Here is a 24,843-nt window from a genome sequence, read left to right as displayed (position 1 = left end):
TACACTCAAGAATTTTCTAATTAAAGGGCATCTACAAGGGTAATCCTTGCCTTTTATCTCTTGATCTGCAGGGGTTTTCAGTGATGAGCATTGTGCTGGGTGTTGCACAAACCCATGGCTGTACTGAGAGCTGGTTACTGTCCCAAACACTATGAAGTTGGAGTGGCAGAGAAGAAACTAATGTACATATTCTTTAGTTTCTAGTTTAGGACTTGCTTATTGATATCAAATAGAAGTGCACTCAAAGAGCAGACCCACTGACCCACCATTCTGACCCCAGACATCATCTGTTCAAAGAAACTTGTAATTTTTAATGCTCAGTACTCATCAGAAGATTAATACTTATTTGCATTTATAAATATATGCAAACACAGATCACCTTATTCAAAGATTTAAATTCTTGATTTTAGTGGATACTTCATGGTTACCGTCAGTATGTGTTACTCCAGCCGAGCAGTTACAGCTGTGCAGACTAGAAGAGATTCTTTTCAATATTTCATACCACTACTGTTACTCTCAAATGTACAATAAAAGTCACTTTCAAGCTTTTATTTAGGCGGTTCCAGCAATTCTTTGGAAGTGTACGGTTAATGAGTGTGGGTTTTCAGAATTAAAAATAAGGTGAATAAAGGGCAGTGAACATTAACCATGGTCTCTGGCAGAAGCGAGTATAAAATTTTTCATAGTGAGTATAAAGAGTTTTTTAAAGGGCAAAGGGTTTAAGATATAGGCAACTTCATTAAAGAGGTGACAGTTCACTTATTTCAGCATTTCATACAAAGAATTGTGGCCAATTAACTGACGAGTGCATTCAGATATTGCAGTGGATACACTGATATGATAGAGCTTCATTATCAACTGTTATGAATAAAAATAATAACCCACTGCCAGGAGAACCAGAATATTTTCACTAAATACCTTGAATAGTACAGTATTTTTCTTTTATTTATATTTTTTTAAGTTAAATCATCATCAACATGTTTATGTGTCTTATTACATTCCATACAGATGGTAATGAACACCAGCTCTGTGACTCCTGGAGCAATGGTGGGCTTGCACCTTATGCAGATGCTTTATCTTCTAGTGTTTCTGCTCTTTTTTTTAAAGTGGTTCTCAAAATGGCAGCTGCTCCCCAGTATGTCCGGGTGGAAAACAAAACAGATAATATTTTTTCTGAAGAAGTTAAACAAAAATTTCTTAAATAAAGATATTTGCTTATGTTATGAATGGTTACATATGTGTTCAAAAAAGGAGTATGCTGTTATATGGCCTATTTTTGCTTTGAGTCTAATTGGTTATTTGTACATGCAATTATCTGATTTATGTTCACAAATTTGTAATTACATGTGGAAGTCATATGCAGAGATGAATACAGATGGTTGGAAAACAAGCCTTGAAGCAGGACTGTTCATTCCAACTAAAGTTCATACATTTAAATCATTGTTTCAGGCCATATGCAGACTCTAACAGACATAACCACAAGAGTTAGGCTTGCTTTACATTAGGAATCATCTCAGCAACTTGAAGCAAAAACTTTTGTAAAAAATGAAAGCTTAAATTTTTTTAGGTTTGTGTCAGTGTGGATCAAGCCTGCCTTTCTGGCCTATTAACTTTATGCTTGACATTTTTATAGTATATATAGTAGATGATGTTTTGAGGGGATGTTTTTAGAATTAAAAGCCTAAGAAAAGATGAAAACAGTTGAGGAAAAAATAGGCTTTGCATCTGTTATAGTTTGGGGTTTCATGTGGGTGAATAACACTGTTAGAAGGAATCATTTAGCTTGCATATTTAAATTTTGGGTGGGGTTTATGCTGTAAGGTTGAGTGAAATGGGAAAGGCATCTGTTATAACTTGACAGAAAGAGCATTTTGTGGGAAGCATGCACTTTATATCACTACTTTTTCCACTTTTTTTTTTTTTAATTTTTTTGGTAGTTGCAGAATTATTCTGAAAAGACAGAAGTGCAAATTGAGGAAATAAATACTATTGTCAAGGTTTTCTTGTTATTGTTTTCTTGTTATTTTCTTATTTTCTTGATATTACATGTGTTCCCAAATAACTTTATTCAGGATAACTAATGCTGTGATTTCTGAGTACTGTTTCTGAAGCAAGGTTCATGTAATGAAAAAAAACCCCATCAATGTGGTTTGAATCTATGCATGAGTTCTCTTTAATAATTGCATTTCATTGCTCATTCAGACTTATTTTCAACTCTAGGTTGTATGGCTGTCATTATCAGAAGCTTGTGTTTCACAGTTATTATATAATCATGAGAGCCAACATACTTACGTGTTTTAAGAACTTTCAGGAAAATCTAGTGTTTCAGCTAATTAGATGAGCTTTTTGACTTAATTTACTTCTGACATCATAATTCTGCCACCCAACAGAATTAGCTTCATTTCTTATCTATTTTTCTCTATTTCCAATAGATTATTTACAGATCTCAATTTCATTAAGAGAACAGGCATATGCCAGTAATATTTTGAGCTTGTACAGTCACAGCTGTATTTAAACCTGGTACTGTAACTTACTCCACTAACACTCAGATTTCTAACTGGTTTTATTTCATTTCTTACCTTTAGATCATTCATATATTCAAGTAATATGGTCAGTCACAGAGAATATTTTTCTTATATTCTTTCATTGTGTTTGTAGTAGGACTTCAGCCATCAAGGGAGAACTGGCAGGTGTTGCTGTAATATATATTTTATATGTTCTTGCTCTCTTGTACCTTGTATCATAGACTCTTGTATCAAGAATATTACTAATCTTGCTGAAAAGCAGAGTGATTTGGGCTGCAGTGTTGAGGAGGATGGAAATGACATGCTGTTTACATGACAATTCTGTTAGGAAAAGAAATAATTCAACAAGGTCTTCTCTACCCCAGCAGAAGAGTAGAATCCTAGGACTAACCTGTGCTCCTGTATTACTGCACTAAATGACTTTGGAATGGGATATGAAGTGAAATATATTTTCTTCCATTTATTTTTCTTCCACTGATAAGCTGATATTGCATGTCTGACCCAATATCCACTTTTAGCCCATTTTGGTTCAAAAATAGCACTAAAATGTTCTGTTACTGAAATGCAATAATATTTCATCAGCATAATTTCTCCACTGCTCACTCCTGTAACACAACCTAATTCTTTTGGAGACCATTCATGCACTTCTTTATGAAGATTTTGAAACAGATCTTTGTTTTTATTTTTATCAGCATTGTTTGCTGTCTCAGTAACTCCTAATATATCATGAGTTCAGCACTAATTATTGCGTGAGAACATTTTCTGTTTAATTGTGAGAAGAAAAATACATTTGAGGTAATTGCACTGAGAGTTTTATTGTTTTACAAGACTACTGCAAGTAAAAAGGACATGGTGTGACTTCTGATGGTTGTTTTACTAACTGCCAAAATAAATGTATGCTCTGTCTTAGAATTGCATTTTTTACTTTGTTCTTGAGTGGGAGCAGAAGGGGAAAACCTAAAATAGTAGAGTATAAGGTTTGGATCGATGTACTTTGTCATTTTTTTGCCTTTAAAATGCTAGTTCAGTGCATCAGAAATATTTATGAAGGTTACCTTGGCAAGCAAGTGTTTTCCAAGCAAAGGAATTAAATTACACAAAAGGTTTAGTCAGTCTTCCTAGACCTTATTTTTCCGTACTGACACGCCCTTGGCTCAAGTCTTGCGAGTGTGAAGGCTGCACGTATGATCAGAGCAGCACAGAAGCTACCCCAAAACCCAGAAATGCCATGTGGGAAGAGTCCACTGCCTGAGCTTACAGGTTGTCACAGGGCATCCCTGTCTTTGCATTAAGTCACCAAGTGACATCTTCGGCCTTTTGCAGTGTCCATTTTATGGCAAGCACCTAACCACTTCCAGTGGCTGATCACCTAAATTTCATTCAGCCAGCTTCTTTGAGGTCAAAAGTTCTGTGTCAGGCTTTGAAGCACTAAGGGGAGATGGAACAGATGAGAAATAAAGCATAGATTTTCAAAATGTACTTAAATGAGATGCATAAATGCTGATGTAGCTAAAATTGGCATTGATATTCTAAACTGTTTTAGACAGTTCTAGCTGTCTAACCAAACCTTTGTTACAGATTTGCTACCTATCACTTCTGGCATGTAACTTTTCCTGCCACTCCCCAGTATTACTGATTATGAAACTGCCTGGCCAGTGGTAACTTCACTGCATCATGTATGCCCAGCTACAGATGAGGACAATATTTCTGTGCACTAAACTTGCTCACAGACAAGATTAAAAATAAACCTCTACACGTAGAAAACAAACGCTGAAATTAATTAATTTTGGCAGGAAAGGCAGTTTGCCTTCTTACTACTGGTTAAGACTTGCAGTTTTCTTTATGGGTGCTTCATGTATATAATAAAAGTAATTTTAAGGAGTAAAACTTGATTAATCAAGTGTTAATATTGCACAGTTGTTCCTCAAAGTCAGGACATGAGAAAGATAAATCACAGAATTATCGCAACATTTTTGAACACTTTTAGTTTCCTAGCACATGGTTTTGCCATGCAATTAGTCATCTGTAAAATGCTAGTGACGTGCTCTGAGAATTATATACTACTCATGAAGAGTTTCGGCTGTTTTGGAGCCAAACCTTCCTTGGTGCTCAAAAGTCTTAACAGAAATCAGTAGGGGGGTCTACTTATCTAAGGCTTTCAAGGATGAGACCCTTAGATTTTAACATCAATTCTGTCTTCTGGCAGATAGTAATAAGAGCTGAATGCAGCCTGGTTACGTTTAAAGCCAAGCAGATAAGCCCATACTATTGTCCTGTTGTCTCTTTCCATGTGATTGAACAGGGCCAGGTTTTCTCTTGATTACGTCTGCTTTTAATTGTTTACCACTATCAAAACATTTCTAGGAGCAAGCTCATACTTGATAATATAACTGAAATGATGTAAAACTTTAAAAATATTATCAAAGCACAACATTTTAACTGATAAGGAACACAGATTCTTCAATTTCTTATTATTTAATTCAGCCATCTGTTGTTTTCTAGATTTGGTAAGACAGGAAGAAGACTAATATATGTTGATCAAAAGACCAAGAAATAACCATATTCTCAGTCTTAAATGTAGTCTCAATTGCTTCTCATGCTAATCACAGTGCAGTAGACAAATACACCCTTTTTCTTCAAAGACGAAAATGCTACAGCCATAGTATTCCTTGATGTATTTATGAAACTGAAGAGATGAAACACAAATCTGGCCAAAAATTGATGGATTTATTTCCAGTCATTCTGGAAAGTGTTCTGGTTATCTAATTAGCTGATGTTAGTGAAGAAAATATTTGAGACTTTCACTAATCTGCACCTTGAGTTCCTCTTTCACATAATGGCGTATTGTAACTGTAAACCATGATAATTTCTACAAAAGTAAAGATCAGTTGTCTGTGGGACTGTCTTTTAAGACTTGAGAAAAGTCGGATAATTTTGTCACAAACTGACACGAGCTTATAGAAGGCTGATGGATTTTCATTTAGGTGCTTTGCTTCAGAAACTTGACTACTAAGTTAGTAATACATAGTCCTGTAGAAAGCTTTCATTTTCTTTTTCAACATATGTTATCTCACATATGAAAATTTAAGTTTTAGAGCAGAAAATATCAAACTCATTCATATTTCTAAAAGCAGAGTGGCAGTCTATTGGATATCTTTTCTAATGCAGTTCACAAGGAACTGCTAACTTCCCTATAGCCTTCTCCCCTGCTCCTTAGAACTGTTAATCTTGTGGCTTGCTTGATATTGTCCAATTTCTGCTTTCTCTAATTTACTCTTTAAAGAATGAAACAGCAGACAGGAAGATCAGCTATGACTTCCAGATGTAGTGTTCTTTCTTCCAGCATCTTCTTGTGGAGTCCCAAAACAGTCCTTGACTTACCTGTACTATAACCCTAGGTATTCACAAGGTATTACTTTGGCTTTTGGGGTTTTAGCATTTCAGACTGTTTATCTTAGCTCTAAAAAATCCAGACTTTAGGCATCTTTAAAATCAAAATGGGTCATCATTGAGTAGTTTACCCATTGAGATAATTAGCATTTCCATAAGAAGTCAAGTGGTCTTTCAGAAAAAACAGTGTAGTTCTTCCAATAATTGTATTCAGATAAAAGACAAACTTTTACAATGTCTTTTATGTCTATAAAAGCTTGTATACAAAATCTAAATTTGAGTAAAAATAGTATTATCATCAGCTTTTAAATGATGATTTTTGTATCATAGTGTCATCAACCAGAAGAAAAGGTTACTGATTGTTCTGGCATTTAAAAGTAACTTTTGCATAATAAATCAACCGATACCTATTTAAATTATATTTAATTTTTTGTACTGAAGACAAATCTACTGATTTTGATACAGAAATAGGAGTATGATGAGTACTTTGAAGGTTTCTTATCTTGGAATGAAAATGAATGTTCCCTAATCTAAAAATAAGTAGTCTTTACTATGCTCGAGTTTATGAAAAATACCAACAAAATGATTTATTAAGCTATTTTTATCATCCTGTTTATGATAGTTAAACTAATTTGCTATGCTTTTGATGTTTTTTTAAAGAGTTTATCATATAGCTATAAAAATGATAATGAACTACAAAACAACATGAGAGTTTTCAATTCTAGTCAAAGTGATTATTTTTAAAGGATTTTTTTCATGCCATTTTCCCCACAACTTTGGTAATGATTCATATAAAATTCTTGTAATTCTTACAGTTTGAAAACAAATCTTACAAAGTAGTATTTCAAGTTAGTAGTATGGTTAATGAAACAAATGCTTAACAAATGACAATTAACAAATTAAGTGTTGCTACTCAATCGGTTATTAAGGACAATTAGATATATTCATTTTAATTCTGTATTGCATAGTCTGCCATACCTCTAAATCAGATCTTCCAGGCCTTAAGAAATAATTCTTAATTTGTCTTACAGTGTTTTTCTGCCTTGTTACTAGGAAAGAAACCCTGGGTTTCTTAGATAGGTAAACGCCTTCTAATAGTAGAGTGGAACTAGTGTCACTTAAACATTTGATCAGGATTAAATAGGTTTCCTTCTCAGCAATTCCATTTAAATAGAATCACAGAATAAGCAGAGTTGGAATGGCTCCGTAAGGATCAAGTCTAGCTCCTGGCCCATGCACAGGACTATCTCCAAGTCACACCATGTGCCTGAGAGCGTTGTCCGAACACTCCTTGAACTGCCAGGCTTGGTACTGTGACCACTTCCCTGGGGAGCCTCTTCCAGTGCCCAACTGTTGACTGGGTGAGATGCTATTAGTAAGATTGGAATTGGAAGTTTAGAACTTTGTGAAAACATTTACTTGGTAAACTTCAGGATAAATCACGGAATGGAGTTGGGTCGCTGGGCTCATTTATGGCTTTGAGTGTGACCCCTCTGTTGTATACAATAGCACAAGCAATTTGATTCTAGAAGGTGACAAAGGAAGAATTCTGCCTTGGATGTTTCAGTATCACTCACCTATAATTTGCTGCTGACCTTTGTTTAGAGATTTGGTCCATGACTGTCTTCCCTTAGGCTTTGAAGAGGAGTGGTTTTATTCCTCAAAATCAAAGACGAAAGCATCCAGGCTTCACCATGGCTACACTTGGTAGTTAACATCAAAGAGAGTCTTTGCGGGTGTGAACTTGCTTTTTATAAAGATCTGGAAGTTACTGGTACATTGTGCATTGTGCCACATTGCTTGTGTTCTGTTGTGTTGCTGTCAGACCCTTCAATAGTCATATCACAATAGGGATTTGAGTACTTCATCTTAGATACTTAAATGAAACCATTAAAGTTTTCCTACACACTGGCATTTTTTGGTGGGTGAATATATTAGAAACACTCCATTAAAATCAGATCATTTTTGCCTATAATGTTTTGTTCAGTTTTATGTGTATTCATGGTATATTTATTTTTATTGTAAATCACAAAGGAAAATCAAAGAAAATCCGAAGACATTTAATTTGGTTTTCTGAGCTGGAATAAGACAATGTTCTTTTTCTACAACTGTTTTTCTTGTTGTTTTGAACATATGACAATTTTGTTTACATGGAAGAAAATCAAAAATGCCAAACCAATCAAAGAAATTACCAAGCTTATAATTTTAATAATGACCTGAGCTCAGGACATTAAGTTGGGAATTAATGATCAGTTGAGGTTAATGACTCAATGCCTTGAGTCATTAAATTTCAAGAAAATGCTCTGTACTTTGTTTTTGGTTTATTAAAGTTAGGTTGTAGAAGGTGCCAAAAAAGGAAAAAAAAAAAGTATTTCCAAACACAATGGAAACTAATATGAATAAAGAACAGAGGTATTTTATTATCTGCCTCATTCTGCAGTCCCAGCATAGCTGGAAATGCCATTATTCCTGATTAGAATTTTGTTAGTATGAGGACCTAAGGAGCAAAACTTTTCATACCCACCTTTCTTTTCTTTCTTCCACTGTTTGGCAGATCATAGGTTAACACTGCAGTTTTAGAGCAGCACATCACCTTATTCTGTGAAGTTATTCCACCATGTCCCCTAAATGAGCAGTTACAGGATGTTGCAGTGGTACCATGCTATGATCTGTACGTAGAAATACAAGCCTTTGGATATATATTGTATGAGCAGGTATTTGTATGTAAGATAAGCAATAAGTATTTTCATTGTCATCCGTCTCTAATTTGTGTGCTACTTAGGCAGTCCAGGAGTTGGAAAGTTGTGTATGTGAGCATTCAACAGACAGGGAATGCTTAAACCTGAAGCCCTTTATTTTTCCATATGGGACACATGTAAGCTGCTGTGATGGCTTTTGCTCAACAATATCTTACAAATAATTCCGAGTCCTTTCTGACATAAAGTAGTACATTTAAAGTAAGGTGTCTTAGTGAGATTTTCACTTTAAATAGAATAAGGGTTAAATGATAACTTGACTTATCTTTTAAATGACAAAAAATAAAGAAATTGCAAGACCTTTTCACACATTAGATATGTATTGTCATTTATCATCTAGATATCAGGCTAGCAGTGCGAAGTAATAAAACATATCATCGAAAAATGTGCTATAGGTCTGAATCACTCTTTCATTCCACCTCCCAGCTAACTGTAGTATTAAATCAAACAAGCAGAACATTTCCTTAGGCAGCCATTGCCTTTTAATTTCCTGAAGAACCTTAAAATATCATTCATTACAAGTACTACACATATTTGGTTTTTAAAAGTCTCATAAATCAATAGCAGGCTGACTGTAATAATTATTACAAGTTAGTGCATAATTTTCGTGCTGAAGGCTGCATGCAGAACTTTAGCATATGCAAACGAGGCAATTCAAACTGTGTATAGATATTAATATGAAGAAGCAGGTAACGAGGTGCAGGCTATGAATTATGCATCAAGAGCGGCTGATCTTCAATGAGGAAAATGAATTCAGCATGTAATCTAATTAGTGATGGAAGTCTATTACATCTAACTGCAAAAGCAACCGTCCTTGAAACAAATTTATTTACAGTCCATGTTACCACTTGAAACAACTTTGAAATGATGTGTAAGACAACAGCTTAATTGTAAAAATTTTTTTGTTTGTTTGTTTCAGTTCTAGACCTGGAAGGCCTCCTAAGAGGACTCAAAGTGTCACCTCCCCAGAGAATTCTCATATCATGCCACATTCTGTCCCAGGCCTAATGTCTCCTGGAATCATCCCGCCAACAGGTAGGATCACTAGAAACACCTTCACACGGGCAATTGTTTGAATTCATGGCTTATATCCACTTGTTACTAGATTAACAGTCTAGAAAGCAGCAGACAAATATCACAATAGTTCCCCTAATGCCACATTGTTGGTACACAAACATGTTCTACGTAATGGAAATTGTGGCAGCTTAGTACTTCAAAATAACTGAACAAATAATAATCCTTTATGATTTTTCCCCCTGTTCTTTTTCTTTACAAACAAAAACCTTTCAAAGCATGAATTACCTATCATTAGACAATAATCTCCCAATTCATTTTTAACAGATCAGATATCTTCTGCTTTTTTTTTGCTGCTTTGCTTCATTAGATAATGTCATCATGAATATAGTTGCCTGAAGAAACTGAGTTAGTTAAAATAACTCCATGCTGCACACATGTCTTTCTTAATTTTTCATCCTGAAATTCTATTTTTGATATGTCTCCTGAGGCTTTACACTAATATAAAGTCCTGTAACAATCTGTTTCTCATACTACTGTTTTCTTTTTAAAGTTACTGTACCATCTCCTAGCAGTGACTTGCTCTTAGACACAGTTAAATTAAGAAAGGCTGTGTTGCAGGGAGGAGATGACCAGTCACCCAAAGATGGAGGCACCCAATAGTCAAGCTAATGGTGGTGCCACATTCGCTCTTCATGTTACAGACCAGTTAAACTCTGGGACTTGTTTCAGTAAAGTCCACCTGAACTTCTACTTCTTGCCCAGTTATTTCCTGCTTATTTGCATGGCCCAGTCTCTAACACTGATTATCTCTAAGGAAAGGGAAAAAAAATAATTAACTAGACAGATCAAGCAGAGAGGAAGATTATTTGATCTTGTGGACCAGATGATGGGTGGATGTTTGAGTTCATGCCCATGACCACTCTAAATACAGGCATGATTCTTGGCATGGTTTTCATCACAGATGACTAACATTCTCAAAAGAAATGCTCAGTTCAGGAAACAACAAATAACAGAAACTGTTTGAGTGTAAATATCTTGTCTGGAGGAAGGAGGAAAGTGAAGAAGGCTTAGCTCAGTGGACAAAATGAGACTTGTACTTTGGCCTTAGGCTCAGGAGCTGCTTTACATGGTGAGATAGACACATAGCTAGAAATTTTTTATTTGCAATTTAAAGTTTTTTAAAGATGAAGAGAAGTGACAAAATGAAGGGAGGTCAGACAAAGATTGATAGGTGAGAGGTATAAAATAAGGAAAGAGGGACAAGACTGAGAGTGTAGGGGGGTATGGGAAAGTTTCAGGCAAGTAGAACTCACAGTGGTAGTCTGGGCAGGTGTGACCAGCAAAAAAAAAACCAAAACAAAACAAAAAAAAGATTGCAATACTTTATAAAATAGAATTTACAGGATAAAATCTTGTATAGAAAATAGAGATTGTGCAGAGTGAATGCAACATGAGAATAGTAGATGGGATCTATGTGGGGAGGGAATGAAAGTTTTTATTGGGCGAAAACATTCATGTTCATGAGGGAGAGATCAAAAATTGCAGAAGCAAAGGGAAATTATTTGGGGGAAGTAAGGCAGGAAAATATCAAAGAAAAAAATGCATGTGAAAAGTAGAAAGGAGATGAAAGAAGTCAGAGACAAATAAGCAGGCCAGAAAGTGGGAGACAGGAAAAGAAACCTTGTCAACAGTATCATTCAGGGTTTTGTGTTACAGTTTATATCTAAGAGCAGATCACCTCTTGATTTTTTATTTTAAGAAAGCAGTTTAAAACCACAACTAATGCCTTAAAGTATCCAGTTCCTCTCTAGTCCTTTAAAGCTGGTCATAACAAGTTAACAATAAAAATATATGGTACTAAAGCCAGAGATCCAATTTCTTAGAGTATCAGCCCACAAAAACAGATGCAAATCTTTTAAAAAAGATGATTGAAAAAAAAGAAGAAAATAATTCAAAATTAAAGAAAATAGGCATATGTAAGGTTATCATTCATCAAATCCTTTTCGGGTGGTAATGCTTTGTGAGACTCTTGCAAAAGAAGAAAGGTTTAAATGCAATTGCTATTTCATTTGAACTGGTTTCACATTACATGGCTTACCACAACAGAAGGAGTGGTATGATATTTTTCCCATTGTGGTGGTGTTGGGTCTCAAACAGCACAAAAAATGCAAACAATAACTCTGATAGAAGAGAGCTCTGGGGTCTAATGTTCCATGAGGTATGCAGAGGTTTAGCAAAGATAAAGAGCATCATGACAGCAGTGCTACATGACAGTCATTCCAGAATTTTATAGACAAATAAGTATAAATATAGACTTACAGTCTGATCTTGTGAGTTCAAAACAACGAAAATTTGTGGGTCTACATTGCAATAAGTACCAAAACTACTGTAAGAGCCCTACAAAGAAAAGACAGTGATAACTGCGGTAGATGATGGAGGTGCCATTGTTATGTGCTCCCACATAAGCTGATACAAGAAAAATCTTGCCAATTGTAAAATTTTACTCTATAAATTGACTGTATATGATGAAAACCACTGACTGGTTGAGGTTGTCAGGCACCACTGGAGGTCACCTAGTCCAGCCTCCGCTGGTCAAAGATCACTGAGAGACGGTTGTTCAGGGCTGGGTACGCTTGAGATTCCATGAGTATCTTTGAGGATAGAGACACCACAATGTCTCTTTGCAACTTGTTCCAATGTTTCTCTACTCTCATATTAATACTGGAGTTTTTGTTTTTTTTTTTTTTGTTTTTACTTTTTGATGGAATTTACTGTATTTCAGTTTGTGTTTGTTGGGCCACATTTGAGAAGTCTGGTTCTGTCTCTGTCCTTACCAGGTTTTCATACACATTAGTAAGATACCCCCATGTCTTTTCCAGGCTGAACAGTCCCAGCTCTCTCAGCCTTTCTTGATATGGCAGGAATTCCAAAAGATGGTTTGTAGTTTGAGAAGTTTGTGAAGTGTGAATTTCCTGTTAGTATCCAGCTCTAAGGAGAAAAAAGAAAATTGCCAGATTATTAAGTGCTTCCTACCCCTTCTCTCCCTGTTATTTTTTCTTTGTAATAACTTCTTCTTTTTAAACTTTCTGATTGATTTAATAATCTGAGTGTAATAACTAAGTTTCCTTCCTGCCTACAAAAAAGTATGAGTGATCACACAAACAATTATGTGCTATTTAATGCTCTTTAAGTATGGAGGTCTGCAATTACTAGGTACATCTAGGATACACGATGCTACAATTTAATACATGATTTTTACTTGAAAATTTTCTTTTTTTTCAAATGTGCTGCATAATACAGAAATAGAGATTTAAAGGAGGAAATCTTGATTTCTGAAGTGACTGGTTCTGCATACATCATTTATGTGTGCAAATAATGCTGGTATTAAACTGTATGCTGAGATTTCTTGTGATATTCTAGGACTGTATATTTTTGTAGGAGGCCAAATTAAGGGACCTTTGAAAATATTTTATATCACTGATATAAACTCTGAAAATGCATGCAGAGAACATTACATCATCACTTAGAATGAACTTGCTTTATGGAAGTATTTAGGGACTAAGATGAGATGTAGGGTTAGGGTTAGGAAAGGAAAGGGAAATAAGGAAAAGAGAAAAAAGGTATAATATTCCACATGTTTTTAATGGACTATAAATTGAAGGAGTGAGGATCACCCCTCAGTTGATATTCTGTGCATTTTATTACAATTAAATGTTACCTCAATTGCTGATCTATCCACTGTCTTTCATTACGGTCAGTTTACAGAATGCTCCCAATTTTATAGAAGACTGGTCACTTCATAAAAGATAATCTTATATTTATGAAAATAAATATGTACAACCTTTGATAGTGTGACAAAATGAGAAATGTGTAATAACAGGAAATGAAGACCTTCATAAATTGTCCAGAGAATTAAAATCTGCCTATCTTACAAATCGTGTAGTCAGAAGAAAGAATTTGATGTAGGCTCAAACAGTTGCACTGACATTTCCAGCTTATCTAGGTAACACCTTGAAATCCTTCCAAAAACATATGGCTCATCATAGTTAACTTTGATCTGCTGTCTCTGTGTACTGCAGATCTTTTCTTGGCTAATATGCTTCAAAAGTTGTCTAAAGTTGAAGCATGGGATGATTATAATTGTGATCAGTTGGAAAAGAAGTGCTGTATGTCCTGAATGTATGATATATGTTGTAGTCTGTACTTTTATTTCTGGAGTAGCTATATAACATCTAAAATGATATTTCCATTGGTTTTCACACAAACATTAAAAAGCAATTTTTTTTCACTTTTCTAGTTATTTTGGTAATTATTCTTCAGTATTTTAGGTTTTGAAGCTGCTTTTAAAACTCCTTGCTTAATTCTTCTGCAGCTTGGCCTACTGAAAACTACAGGTGACAAAATGAGTAACTGCAATCTCTTGTGCTTATTTCAGGAACTGCATCTTTCAAAGATAAAATGAAAATATAAAGTGCTTTTGGAAATTGCTGACATAGGGCAGGATAAGAATGCTCCTTCATATATTGATATATATCTATTGATATATCTTTGTCAATTAAAAAAAGTAATTTCAAAGCATGTTTAATTTATTACATTACTTTTACATTAATTTAATCTGAGTAATTATTGCTGCTATTATTATTATTTTGAAATGGTTTGCTTTATGATGCTGTATAACTATTCCAATCTTAATCCAGACTGTTCCAGTGTAAGGATATTAAGCTTCCTCTAAAATGTTTCATGTGTACGAATTATAACAGCTCTCCTCTATTAAACCATTCTTTTTCTTTTCTTAAGTGGTAATCTGAAGATGTAATTTCTAATCTCATCCTTATTTTCTCTCTTGCTGTGGGCCTGAATCAATATAAGTGTATTCCAGCTTCCATCTTGTACAAAATTCTTTGCACCACAAAGCATTTTTATGGGGAGGTAGAATAAGGAGAGAGTTGAAAGGTTTTTTATGGATTATTTCGACTTGGAGGGCAAGTGTCATTCACAGATACAGCGATTGATAAAGTGTGGTAATGTTTTTGCTAAAGTAGATGATGAAATTATTTGGTGTTTAAAGAAAGATTAATCACATAATTAAATAATTTCATTTTCTCTGGCTCATAGTTATTGATGTTGTATTAGGCAGACTGAAAGAATGGTTAAAATATAATTATTATTGTTACTCTATCCACATTATATTCCCAAGAAATAAAATCTGTAGCTAGAAGTATTTCCTCCTGACAGTCTCAATCCTGTAAGGTCTTAAAAATATATTTAACTTACTGAAATGAATGGAGTTGATTTCTGTGAGTATTTTAGGGGCTAGAATCTATAAATTGGAATTACTTAGTAATTTTTTTGAGAAGCAAATCTATTATTCAGTTATTTATTTTATGCCCAGGGATTAAATATTCTGAGATTCTTTGTTGGTTAAAAATATACACATTGATAAAACTGAGTGCTGCTGCTTACTTATTTTAAAATACATTCCATGTTAACACAGTATTTTGCTTATTAGTGTTAAATCATTTTTATCGTTAACCTTGGTTTTGATTGGTGTTATAGGATGAGAAGCTGTTTATCTGTTGGGGCTGAACTGACTTACTGTAGGAATAAGCAACAAAGTCCTGCTTTGAGAGTGACAAACTGTAACCTAATTCAAGGGACTGAACAAATTACACAAAACATTTTTGCACTTCATTAAGGAAGTAGTCATTATAATTAATGTGAAAGCTTCTGTCATGCTCACTAGTTGATGTATCAGTGGGAAAATAAACTGACTCAATTTTGTAAATGTATTTTTTCATAGTTTAAAAAATAATAATTAAGATGTAATTCAGGCCACCTGTCATCTCCTGAAAACAGTCATAATTTTGTCATACTATCATCCCACTGAACAGCCATCTATATTCTGCTTTATCACAAGAGGATTTATCACTGAAAACTGCTTCTGGAAGCTCACTAATTTTAAGTTCCAGTGAGTCCCTTACATTTTTCAGTCATAAAATCTTTTTAAAACCAAGAATTACTTGCAGAAATGGAACCCTTTTTATTAAGAACTTCTAATCAGGAACAACTTGTGCATTTTGCAACATTGTATCATACAACACTACATACATTTAAAGCTCAAAAGCTACTGTTGGAAAACTGTGTAAGTCAGAGTCACACCTCATGCAGGTTCACCCACTGCCTGTTGAGAGCCTTCCCTAGATTGAACTGTTTCCAGAAATGCTCCCAGCCTTTTTGATGTAAAGGCAACAAGTTGGTTCACTTCAAAAGAGACTCCGGGATTAATTATTTAAGCAGCAAAGGTAGTCATGTACCTCGACATGCTCAAGGTACTCAAAAAGAAACGGAGTGAAGTTATTTAAGTTTCAAGCTTTAGTAATAAGCTAGTGAATCCTCTCTTCTACTTGTCTCTTGTGAGTACTCAGTATTAGGTTGTGATATGCACAGATTTATTACCTTTTAGTGGAAAATCTAAGATAAAAGTTTTTTGTTTCTTCCTTGGTCACAGAATAATTTTGCCTTCTGAAAGCTAAGTTTGTAATCATACTGATTTCTGAATTTCACCATGAGAATGCTATTCCTGTGGCAGTTATGTAGGATCCCAGTTGAATGGCCATATTCTGTGAAGATGAACTACTAGAAAATATTAGAAAAGCCTTTAATGATATGTGATAATTTTCATATATAGGTAACTTTTCAGGCCGGATTTAACATGATCATAAAAAAAGAAAAAGTTTCCAACTTTGAAAGCGACCCTCTCCCCAGTTCCAGTTTCTTGTTTCCAGTAGTAGAAGTATATTAAACATCTTGGAAGAAAAAGCTCCCCACTTTTCAGAATAATATTTAATTAACAGTCTGTTATCATAACAGTTTTCTGTAAAACAAGTAACATGTAAACTGAAATAAAATTAAAAACAAACAAAACACCAAACTCTTGATACAAAAGAAAGCAATTAAAACCTTGTTCTTAAAGGCAGATATGTGGTGAAGTTATCAGTGATTACATTAGGACCTAGTAATGGAAGTGTTTCTATAGTTTTCTGAATCCCAACATTCTATTAATTGTAATTGAAAAAAAATTTGAATATATATATATATATTGCAGAATATGCTGTTTGTTTCTTAGAATTAAATTATTCAAATTGTAAGCTTCTGAATTGTGGGTTATACCGTGATTTTCTTGTTGCTCAGCTTTCAGGCAGAGTCTCTCAATAGAAAAGCATCAAGATAATAATAATCCCGTGTTTACAGTTTTTTTGCATAATAAACCTGTTGGTTTTCCACCCACTCCTGCTTTTTACTCTGAATGTTCAGCCAAAATAATTTTATTCCAAATAATGTAATCTCTTAATTTGTTCAAAATGAACCTTTTGTAGAGCAAACAACACATTGTCATTTTAAACATGAAATACGGAGAATTATTTTGTTAAACACTGCCACTAGAAATGAACCTGAGCTGTTGAATTTGAAATAACATCTCAGACTTGCAGAGGCTTCGGGCCCTTAGCTGTAGCGAAATAGGATTGTTGTAGCGAAATAGGATTGTTGTAGCAAAATAGGAAGATGGTAGTTCTTAGGGTGAACATAGCAAAGTCTGGTACCCAGCTCGGTTCCGTCGTGTTGCTAACTTAGTTCTGCATCATCACGACCATGTGAAGTTCCTGATTGTTATGGGGGTGCCCAGCTCCTTTCCTGTGGAGTTAGACTACTTACATGTCCTTGCATGACATGCTCAATGAAGGGTGAATGATTTTCTACTCTTGATTTTAAATTTGGTTTGCATTCAATAAAAATACCCCTTCAAATTTATATATTCCAAAGTTACAGTCCATGATTTCATTATCGTATATTTGGGGATTCTCTAAAGTCCAGGAAAAAACTGCAGCTTAATGTTTTTTGCTAAGTTTGCGTATTTTGGGGGAAGGCAGTGTCAAATTTCATTATTTAATATGATTGTCTCCTGGTTAAGAACAATCTGTCTGCTGTGGAGTTTTGCAGATTTCATGCAAGGACTTAAATATGAAGGGAATTTGCAGAAAATATGTCAAAAAATATGTCACTTGGGCTACAACCAAGTGTTTTTGTTGTATGATATATGATGTATCATATGATATATGATACCAATTACTTAAGTAATTGGTATTTTCAGGGCAAGTATTCAAGGAAGCATTATTTTATCTGGCAAGCTTTAGAAGACTACAATTCAAGGAAAAACTTAACTAGCTTAGTACTATAATAATTTATTCTCAGGCTCTTGTTGTGTCCTGTGCAGGGCCAAGAGTTGGATTTGATGATCCTGATGAGTTCCTTCCAGCTCAGCAGATTCTATGGTTCTATGGATGTAGTTTTCCAAGGAGAACTGGCCACTGTGAGTCATCCTTACGACTTACAGCTCTAGGAACATTGACTGCATGAATTGCACAAGGCACAATATCATACTATCAGAATCGTAATGAATCCAGTCTCAGTTGTTCACAGCGCACTGTACTGTTGCTACTAACATTGTCCTGTGCAACATATTACAGTTATCATAAAGTAGCCTTAACTGGGAGAAGGTTTTTGAAAAGGAAGGTTGTTCTGGTTCAAGTTTGGGATTACAAGGCCAAATATTCAAACTTGATTCCATATCATCTGAGAATTGCCTGACATTTTCCTTCCTGTTTAGCGATCAATGTCAGAACTGTTTAGTGATGTGAAGTTGAGGGCATTTTGTAACAGTTCATGTGCTGATGAACTGTGTTGCAAACAGAAACCAATCTATCAGCTGTTGTTCCTGGAGCTGCTTCCAAGAGCTTGTGGTTTATGAAAAGCTGAGCTGATGGTCTCAGTTTCCATGCATTCACGATGCTCAGTTTGAAAACCTCATTTCATGTGAGAAGACTTGTCTTATTCTTTCAAAATGCAGACATAGGTAGATATGTTGGTTGTTTGCTGTGTGCCTGAGACAACAGTTACAAAGGGAGAGAGGGATGGAAATTGGGGAAGGTAGCTGTGTTGATGGAAAGAAGGAAAGAGAGAAAAGGGGAGGGAAGAGAGAGAGAAGTCCTTTACGAATTGGTATAACCAACTTATTTACAAGCTAGTTTGTTTGCTGTTGTGTATTAATTCATTACTATTGAGAAGTTACAAGACTATGTTGGTATAGTATTTATATAATAGCTTTCAGGAGTTATTATCTTTCCACAGTGTGTATGTGCACGGGAGCCTGCATTTTTAATTTTCGGAAATATTTTTAGTTATATAGTGTAGAACACATGTGACTCTTAAATAATCTAATTTCAGTCCAGTCTTAATTGCAATGAGATACTGTGTTCAAGCTGTTGGCAAAGAATAAACTGGTACTGCTACTAGTATTAGAGATATGACCTGACATTTAGGAAGAAAAGTCTTAGTTTGAGGAGAATGTTACTGTTACTACATAATGATGCTGGTCATCAATTAATGATGGATTAGTTTCTAGATAAGAAAACAGTAGCCTGCTAGGACTAAGTAAGCTGGGGAAAGGAAAACTGTGCCTAGTTTTCCTAAGAAAACTAAGACAAAATTAATAATGTTACTGGGTCATTTTAACTCATCAAAATCCATACAAATGGCAGATAGTCTGACAGTGTACTGACAAGTTTTGTTGAGAATTAAGGTTTTGTCAACACTACCCTTGTGTTAGGGGGAATTGAAATTAGATTGACCTAGGGGAAGTAGTAGGATAAATTGTCAGGAGTGTTTCAAATGGGTAGATGCTTCTATGAAATTTCCTTTTCTCTGTATTCATTGTGCTGTCTCCTGTCACAAACACTAAGACCACACATACAGCTTGAACAATCCAGCTGCCCTTACTAAGAGGAAAGTTGATGGAGTAGCATTTTCTTCTGCATATGCATTTTTAAAAAGACTGTTTCCAGGCTTTATAGTGGAAATACAGAATTTGAGACTTGAGTTGGTGTCAACTGCATCTTCCAATAATTTCCATTTGTGGTTGCCTCAGATTGCTAGATACCTACCTTGCTAGGAACCATAAAATCAAGGATATGATCTTAGATAAGCAATCTCTCTACTAAAAAGGATGAAGTCACTTTTATGATTTCTATGACAGTAAATTGAATCCTTTATACATATTCTGTGATGCATCAATCCAATATGCAGAGAGGTAAATGTAATTATTTCATTAGACTAGAATACTGCCTTTGTAATGTCACTTAAACTGGGACATCAGATTGTGAGAAAAGCTGCTTAACACAGTGGAAAAAATGATAGAATTTCCCTGTACCCTTCCTTAATAAATGTATATAACATGGAAATAAAAGAATGGTGTAACTTGGGTGATTTGATAACCAAGTAACTTACTATATCACAATAGTGCATTATTTTTGTAAGTACCAGACTACAAAAAAAAAGAAAAAAAACCACTCAAACCCTAAATGATTTTCAGGATCCAAACAATATTCAGTGCAAGTATTTGACAAGAGAAAGATGATTTTTTGTCAATCAGTCCATTTGTTTTGAAAAGTGTCTCAAAAGATTCTATTAGATTAATATTTCATTCAAGTGGAAGAAAACAGTGGTTCCTGTGAACTCAGGGACTGTGTGACAAAACAATTTTTGAAGTATTTATTTTCCTCTGTTGAAGGCTCAGGTTATGTCCAGGTTTTGATGTTTCAGATATACAGATGCTGAACACACTGAGGACATCATACTCCTAGAGGTGAATGACAAAAAGTACAGCACTTTAGCTTCTGTGGGCATCCTTTTTGTAATCCTTATGAAATAGGATACAGATATTTTAAAAAACTACAACTGTAAGAACATCCTTATATAAAATGTAAATTTCTTGTATTTCTCTTAAAATTTATTTCTATTATCACCCAAGCTAAAATTCTATAGGGAAAGACTGTTAGGAGCTGACTTGTATCTAGAATCAAAATCAGTTAGTATTACCATTGTAGATCATTCTTAAGTTAAATGAAAGAAACTCCCAAATGCTTGCTCACCAGGAAAAGTCTGGGCAAGGGATTGTGCTATTTAGGCTGTGATTCCTGCGAAGAATACGACTTTCATAGCTACATCGGTGCCAATAAATTAATGATAAATAAAAACAGTTCAGAGCTGTTCCTTACCGTGGATGACAGGCATGCATCCTGCAGCTTTCAACTGCAGATCCAAAATCTTTTTCTTATTACAGTCTTTCCCAGCCTAAGGAAAAAAAATGATCCAAATGTTCTCCCAAGGAAGAGGTGCTGGCCAGTTTTGTTTCTTGTGCTGTCCACGGCCAATTACAGAATGTTTTCTGTAGCTATACTTAAAAATCACTACTAGGTTGAATGTCTGTGTTGTTGAGTTTCTACTGTGGTTGTTTTTTGTTTTTCGTTTAAAGAAACTAGTGGCAAAGTTTTATCTGTATCTTTTATTAGACCAAGTGCCTCTCTGTCTTTTAGAACACAAGCACTTAGGTCTGCTCAGTGAAGTTAATCACTACTGAGGTCTAAAAGGAGCTGAAAGCAATTAAAAATTCTGATTTGGAAGTTCTGGTTTAAGTGAAAGCAACTTGATTTCTCCACCTTCTGTTCCATAGCTGGATAACATTTGTCCATTGTGTGTTAAAGATGACAACATTTTTCCATTCAAATTTCTTCTGGAATAATTTTTTTGATTCTTTAATTGCTTTCTTCTCTACTCCAGGAGAAAACTCTTGATATTATTATTGTTATTTTTACTGCTATTACTACTACTACAGTGTTTTATGATGAGTTTTGTTTTCCATTTCTTTAACAGAATCTCAGCTCATATTACCAGTTGTGAATTTGTTTATATTAGTCAAAATAATAAACTTGGTATTGAGACATTATATTTTCTCAAAATTGAGTTCCCAGTCATATGATTTGAGAAAATATTTACTTTTATTGTATGTGAAAAAGAATTTTAGAATTTTCTACAAATTGTCAGAAATCTCACCTTTGTGACTTATTTTGAACTCTCCCCTGAATTCTTAATTCATCCTAATTTGAGACATTTTCCTTAATGAGTGCTGGAAATTTCACTGATTCCATGTTACACAGATTTAGCCATGGCATGAATTTTGCACTATGCAAATGGTGCTTTATAAACTCACAAAATTCTGGTAAGAATGAGTATTTTAATATATCATCCTTCTTCTGTCTCTTTTCTCAAACCTGCTTCATTTAATACTCAGATTTATTTAATTAAATCTTTAATAACAAAAATAAATTTTTCTGGAAGGGGTAACAATAAATGAAGAATAACGGTAAATATTGACAAGATTTTCCCTAAGATTTTTTCTTTTGCCATTAATTCCAAACATTTTATTCCCTCATCCTCTCTAGTTGACCAGACAAGAATTTCACAAAACTTTCTTTGGGCAATGGACTGGCACTTTAAAAGTTAAAAAGAATACCAGGATTTTATGTTAGAAGTAATGATGTATCTTTTCAGAACTTTTATTTATTTTTCAGACTTTATTTTTTATGAAGTAATCAAGTAAGTTAATAGATTCAGTAGGTAGCCCAGATTAAAGTAGGACATAGGCAAAACAGAAGGATATTTAGTGTAGCCCTTATATAACTTGTAATCAAGTTGGGTGAAGGTTACTGCCAATGGATTTAACTTAATTTCTGTCTCACATCTTGGACTGTTTTAATTCAGTGGAACCACAGAAACTGTATTTAGTCTGCATGTGGAAAATCCTATTTTTCTTTGTGTAAAAAATTTGTGCTAAGTGGGGATTTTTTGTTTTACTGTGTAATTCAGAACTGTTTATATAACCTCTGAGATAAAGCTCTTTCGGAGTTGTGTTTGAATCTGCTTCATTGCTCCTTTTAGAATTATTCATGATCTAATTGTATTTGTTCACTTTACATGGATCCATCTGTGGCCTGCTCCCAGTAAAAGCCTCCTCATTTCATCCTCAGTCATTACATGTGAACATCTCATGCATTGCTTAGCTCCAGCTCACTTTTTGTATAGCATTGTTCCTATGGTTACTTGCAGAGATTATTTCTACCAGAGTTTATTATCTGATTCTTTCACCTTTTATTTGTTGCTTTGGTATAGTTTCTGCTGGCCTGACTCTGTATACAAAAATCACATTATCTTCCATGATGTCCTGGCACCTAGATCTCAACAATTTTTTCGAAGATGTGAAAGATTTGGGAGCTGATTATCATAATCAATTTACTTTTGGGAAGAAGGTATTGCTATCAGAGTGTGTGTTTTGAGACTTCCTCATTTTTTTTAATAGTTTTGGTTAAATGGCTAAGTTTTGGCCACAATGCTGTCTTCTAAAGAGAAGCTTTCCTCTCATTTTTCAAAAGTTCATGCTGTTGAGATACATCTGAATTCTGTCCCCTTTAAGTTCCTTTCTACTTTACAATGTTATTTTTTCACCATATCAAAAATCAGAATAAAGGTGCTCACTTAAGTTTCACTTTTTGGTTTTGCTTTTATGCCTATAATATGCATAAAACATAGACTAGAATAAAATAGAATAGAATATTTCAGTTGGAAGGGACCTACAACAATCATGTAATCCAACTGTCTGACCACTTCAGTGCTGACCAAAAATTAAATCAAGTTATGTAACTGTATTTTGGCAAGATTATTAGATTAATTTTAGACACCTTAATACTGTTGCTTCAAGCTTGACAGATTTATTACTTCCATTATTCTAGTAAATCTGGGAGGAATGCCATTAAGTAACGTTCTTTTAAAGGAAAGATGAAAAACACTAAACACTGATAGATAAATACATAGCAAATGAAAAGGGATTTCCAGTGCTAACACAGCTCATAATTTCTCCTAAAGGCCTCTTAAGTCTCTTGCCAAATGTCTGAAGAAAATACAAACCTGAATTCTTACCCCTTCTTTTTCTTCAGTTCCTCCTGCTTCCTAGCAGCTTCTAGGAAAATTTTCTGATGATGTAATTGCTTTGAATTGCATTGGTTTTATTTCATATTTACTGCATTCATCTTCAAGAAGAAACCTCACTCCCTGAGGCTGCTTAATGACAAATCTCTAGCTTTGTATATCTGACACAAAAAAAGGAACATTTCAACACACATGTTTTGACAAATATACCTTCTTGTGCTGTCTCTGCATTTGTTTACAACAACATATCCTTAGAAAAATGGTTGCTAAATGTGGAGTTAGATCTCTATCATAGCATGAAAATACTATTTGTGGTGCACAGGATCAAAATGGGCTGTTCACAAACCCTATCCTGTTTAAAGATCTATAAAGATACTCTTTGTAGTTCTTTTAAAATTTTAATTCTTATGAACACTTTGCCAGTTTCTTTTTAAAATAACTTTTTTTCTTCTTATATAAGCTTACCATTTCTTTCTTAATATAAGCTTACCATTTGATATACTGGAGCTGGAATTGCATAATTCTTACCAGCATGGACAGTGGACATCTTATTGGTGCTGGGGCTTTCAGAATTCCACACTATTCCATGCTGTTGCCATCTACTTTTTTTTTGTGTAAGAGCACTTTATTTAGAGTGTGTGCTAGTGAGAACAGAGCTCTCTGGGCACGGAATTAAAACAGTTTCAGCCTGACCTGACAGCCAGAAGGAGAGAAAAAGCTGGCAGATTTTCATAAGTTCTTTTCAAAGTAGGAAATAGTTTCAGATACTTCTGCCTCTTTGGTCTGCTGCTGCCTTTATGAAGAGGGAATTAAAGGAATACTTACAAGCTAAAAGAGACTTTCTTGTCATCCTGGGCGCATCACTATTACAACATGACAAAAGTTTCCATTCCAGAGTTAATACCTCTGTGTAGTGTATGAGTGCATGCGTGTGAACGTGCTAATTCAGGTATCTCACTACCGTGCTCCACTAAATGAAATAAATAGGCCCATAATCAGCACTGAGTATCATCCCTGTAGGCTTACTCGAGTGAATGGAACTACATCATTCTGAGCATGTTTTAGATTTTCTCCATGCTCTGATGAATTCATATTTTCAAGTTTTTCTTGCAGCAATGAACAGCACAGTGATGTGATGGATTCTGTATTACATGGAAGTGCCTGGGACGTTTGCTGCTGTCCTGTTCTGCAGCTGATTTCTACCCCTAATTCAAGAGATGATGATAACTTTTGGGACCACTCACTAAATGTCTTGTTCAGTAGAGTTCCTACTGATAACC

At 34.6% G+C, this 24,843-nt stretch overlaps 1 protein-coding gene across 4 annotated transcripts in view; it reads left to right on the top strand.

The window, feature by feature from the left end:
• DACH1 (dachshund family transcription factor 1) overlaps window positions 1-24,843 on the top strand; it is a 353,487-nt gene that overhangs the window by 140,062 nt on the left and 188,582 nt on the right. For all 4 annotated transcript variants that reach the window (XM_041471247.1, XM_041471246.1, XM_041471249.1 and 1 more), the window contains exon 2: window positions 9,591-9,706. In XM_041471247.1, coding sequence (XP_041327181.1) covers window positions 9,591-9,706 — 116 coding nt within the window. The remainder of the gene's footprint in view (window positions 1-9,590; window positions 9,707-24,843) is intronic.

Source organism: Pyrgilauda ruficollis, unplaced genomic scaffold, assembly GCF_017590135.1.
Source record: "Pyrgilauda ruficollis isolate IOZ18807 unplaced genomic scaffold, ASM1759013v1 scaffold26, whole genome shotgun sequence".
Taxonomy (NCBI): Eukaryota; Metazoa; Chordata; class Aves; order Passeriformes; family Passeridae; genus Pyrgilauda; species Pyrgilauda ruficollis.
This window is presented reverse-complemented; position numbering and strand designations above follow the sequence as displayed.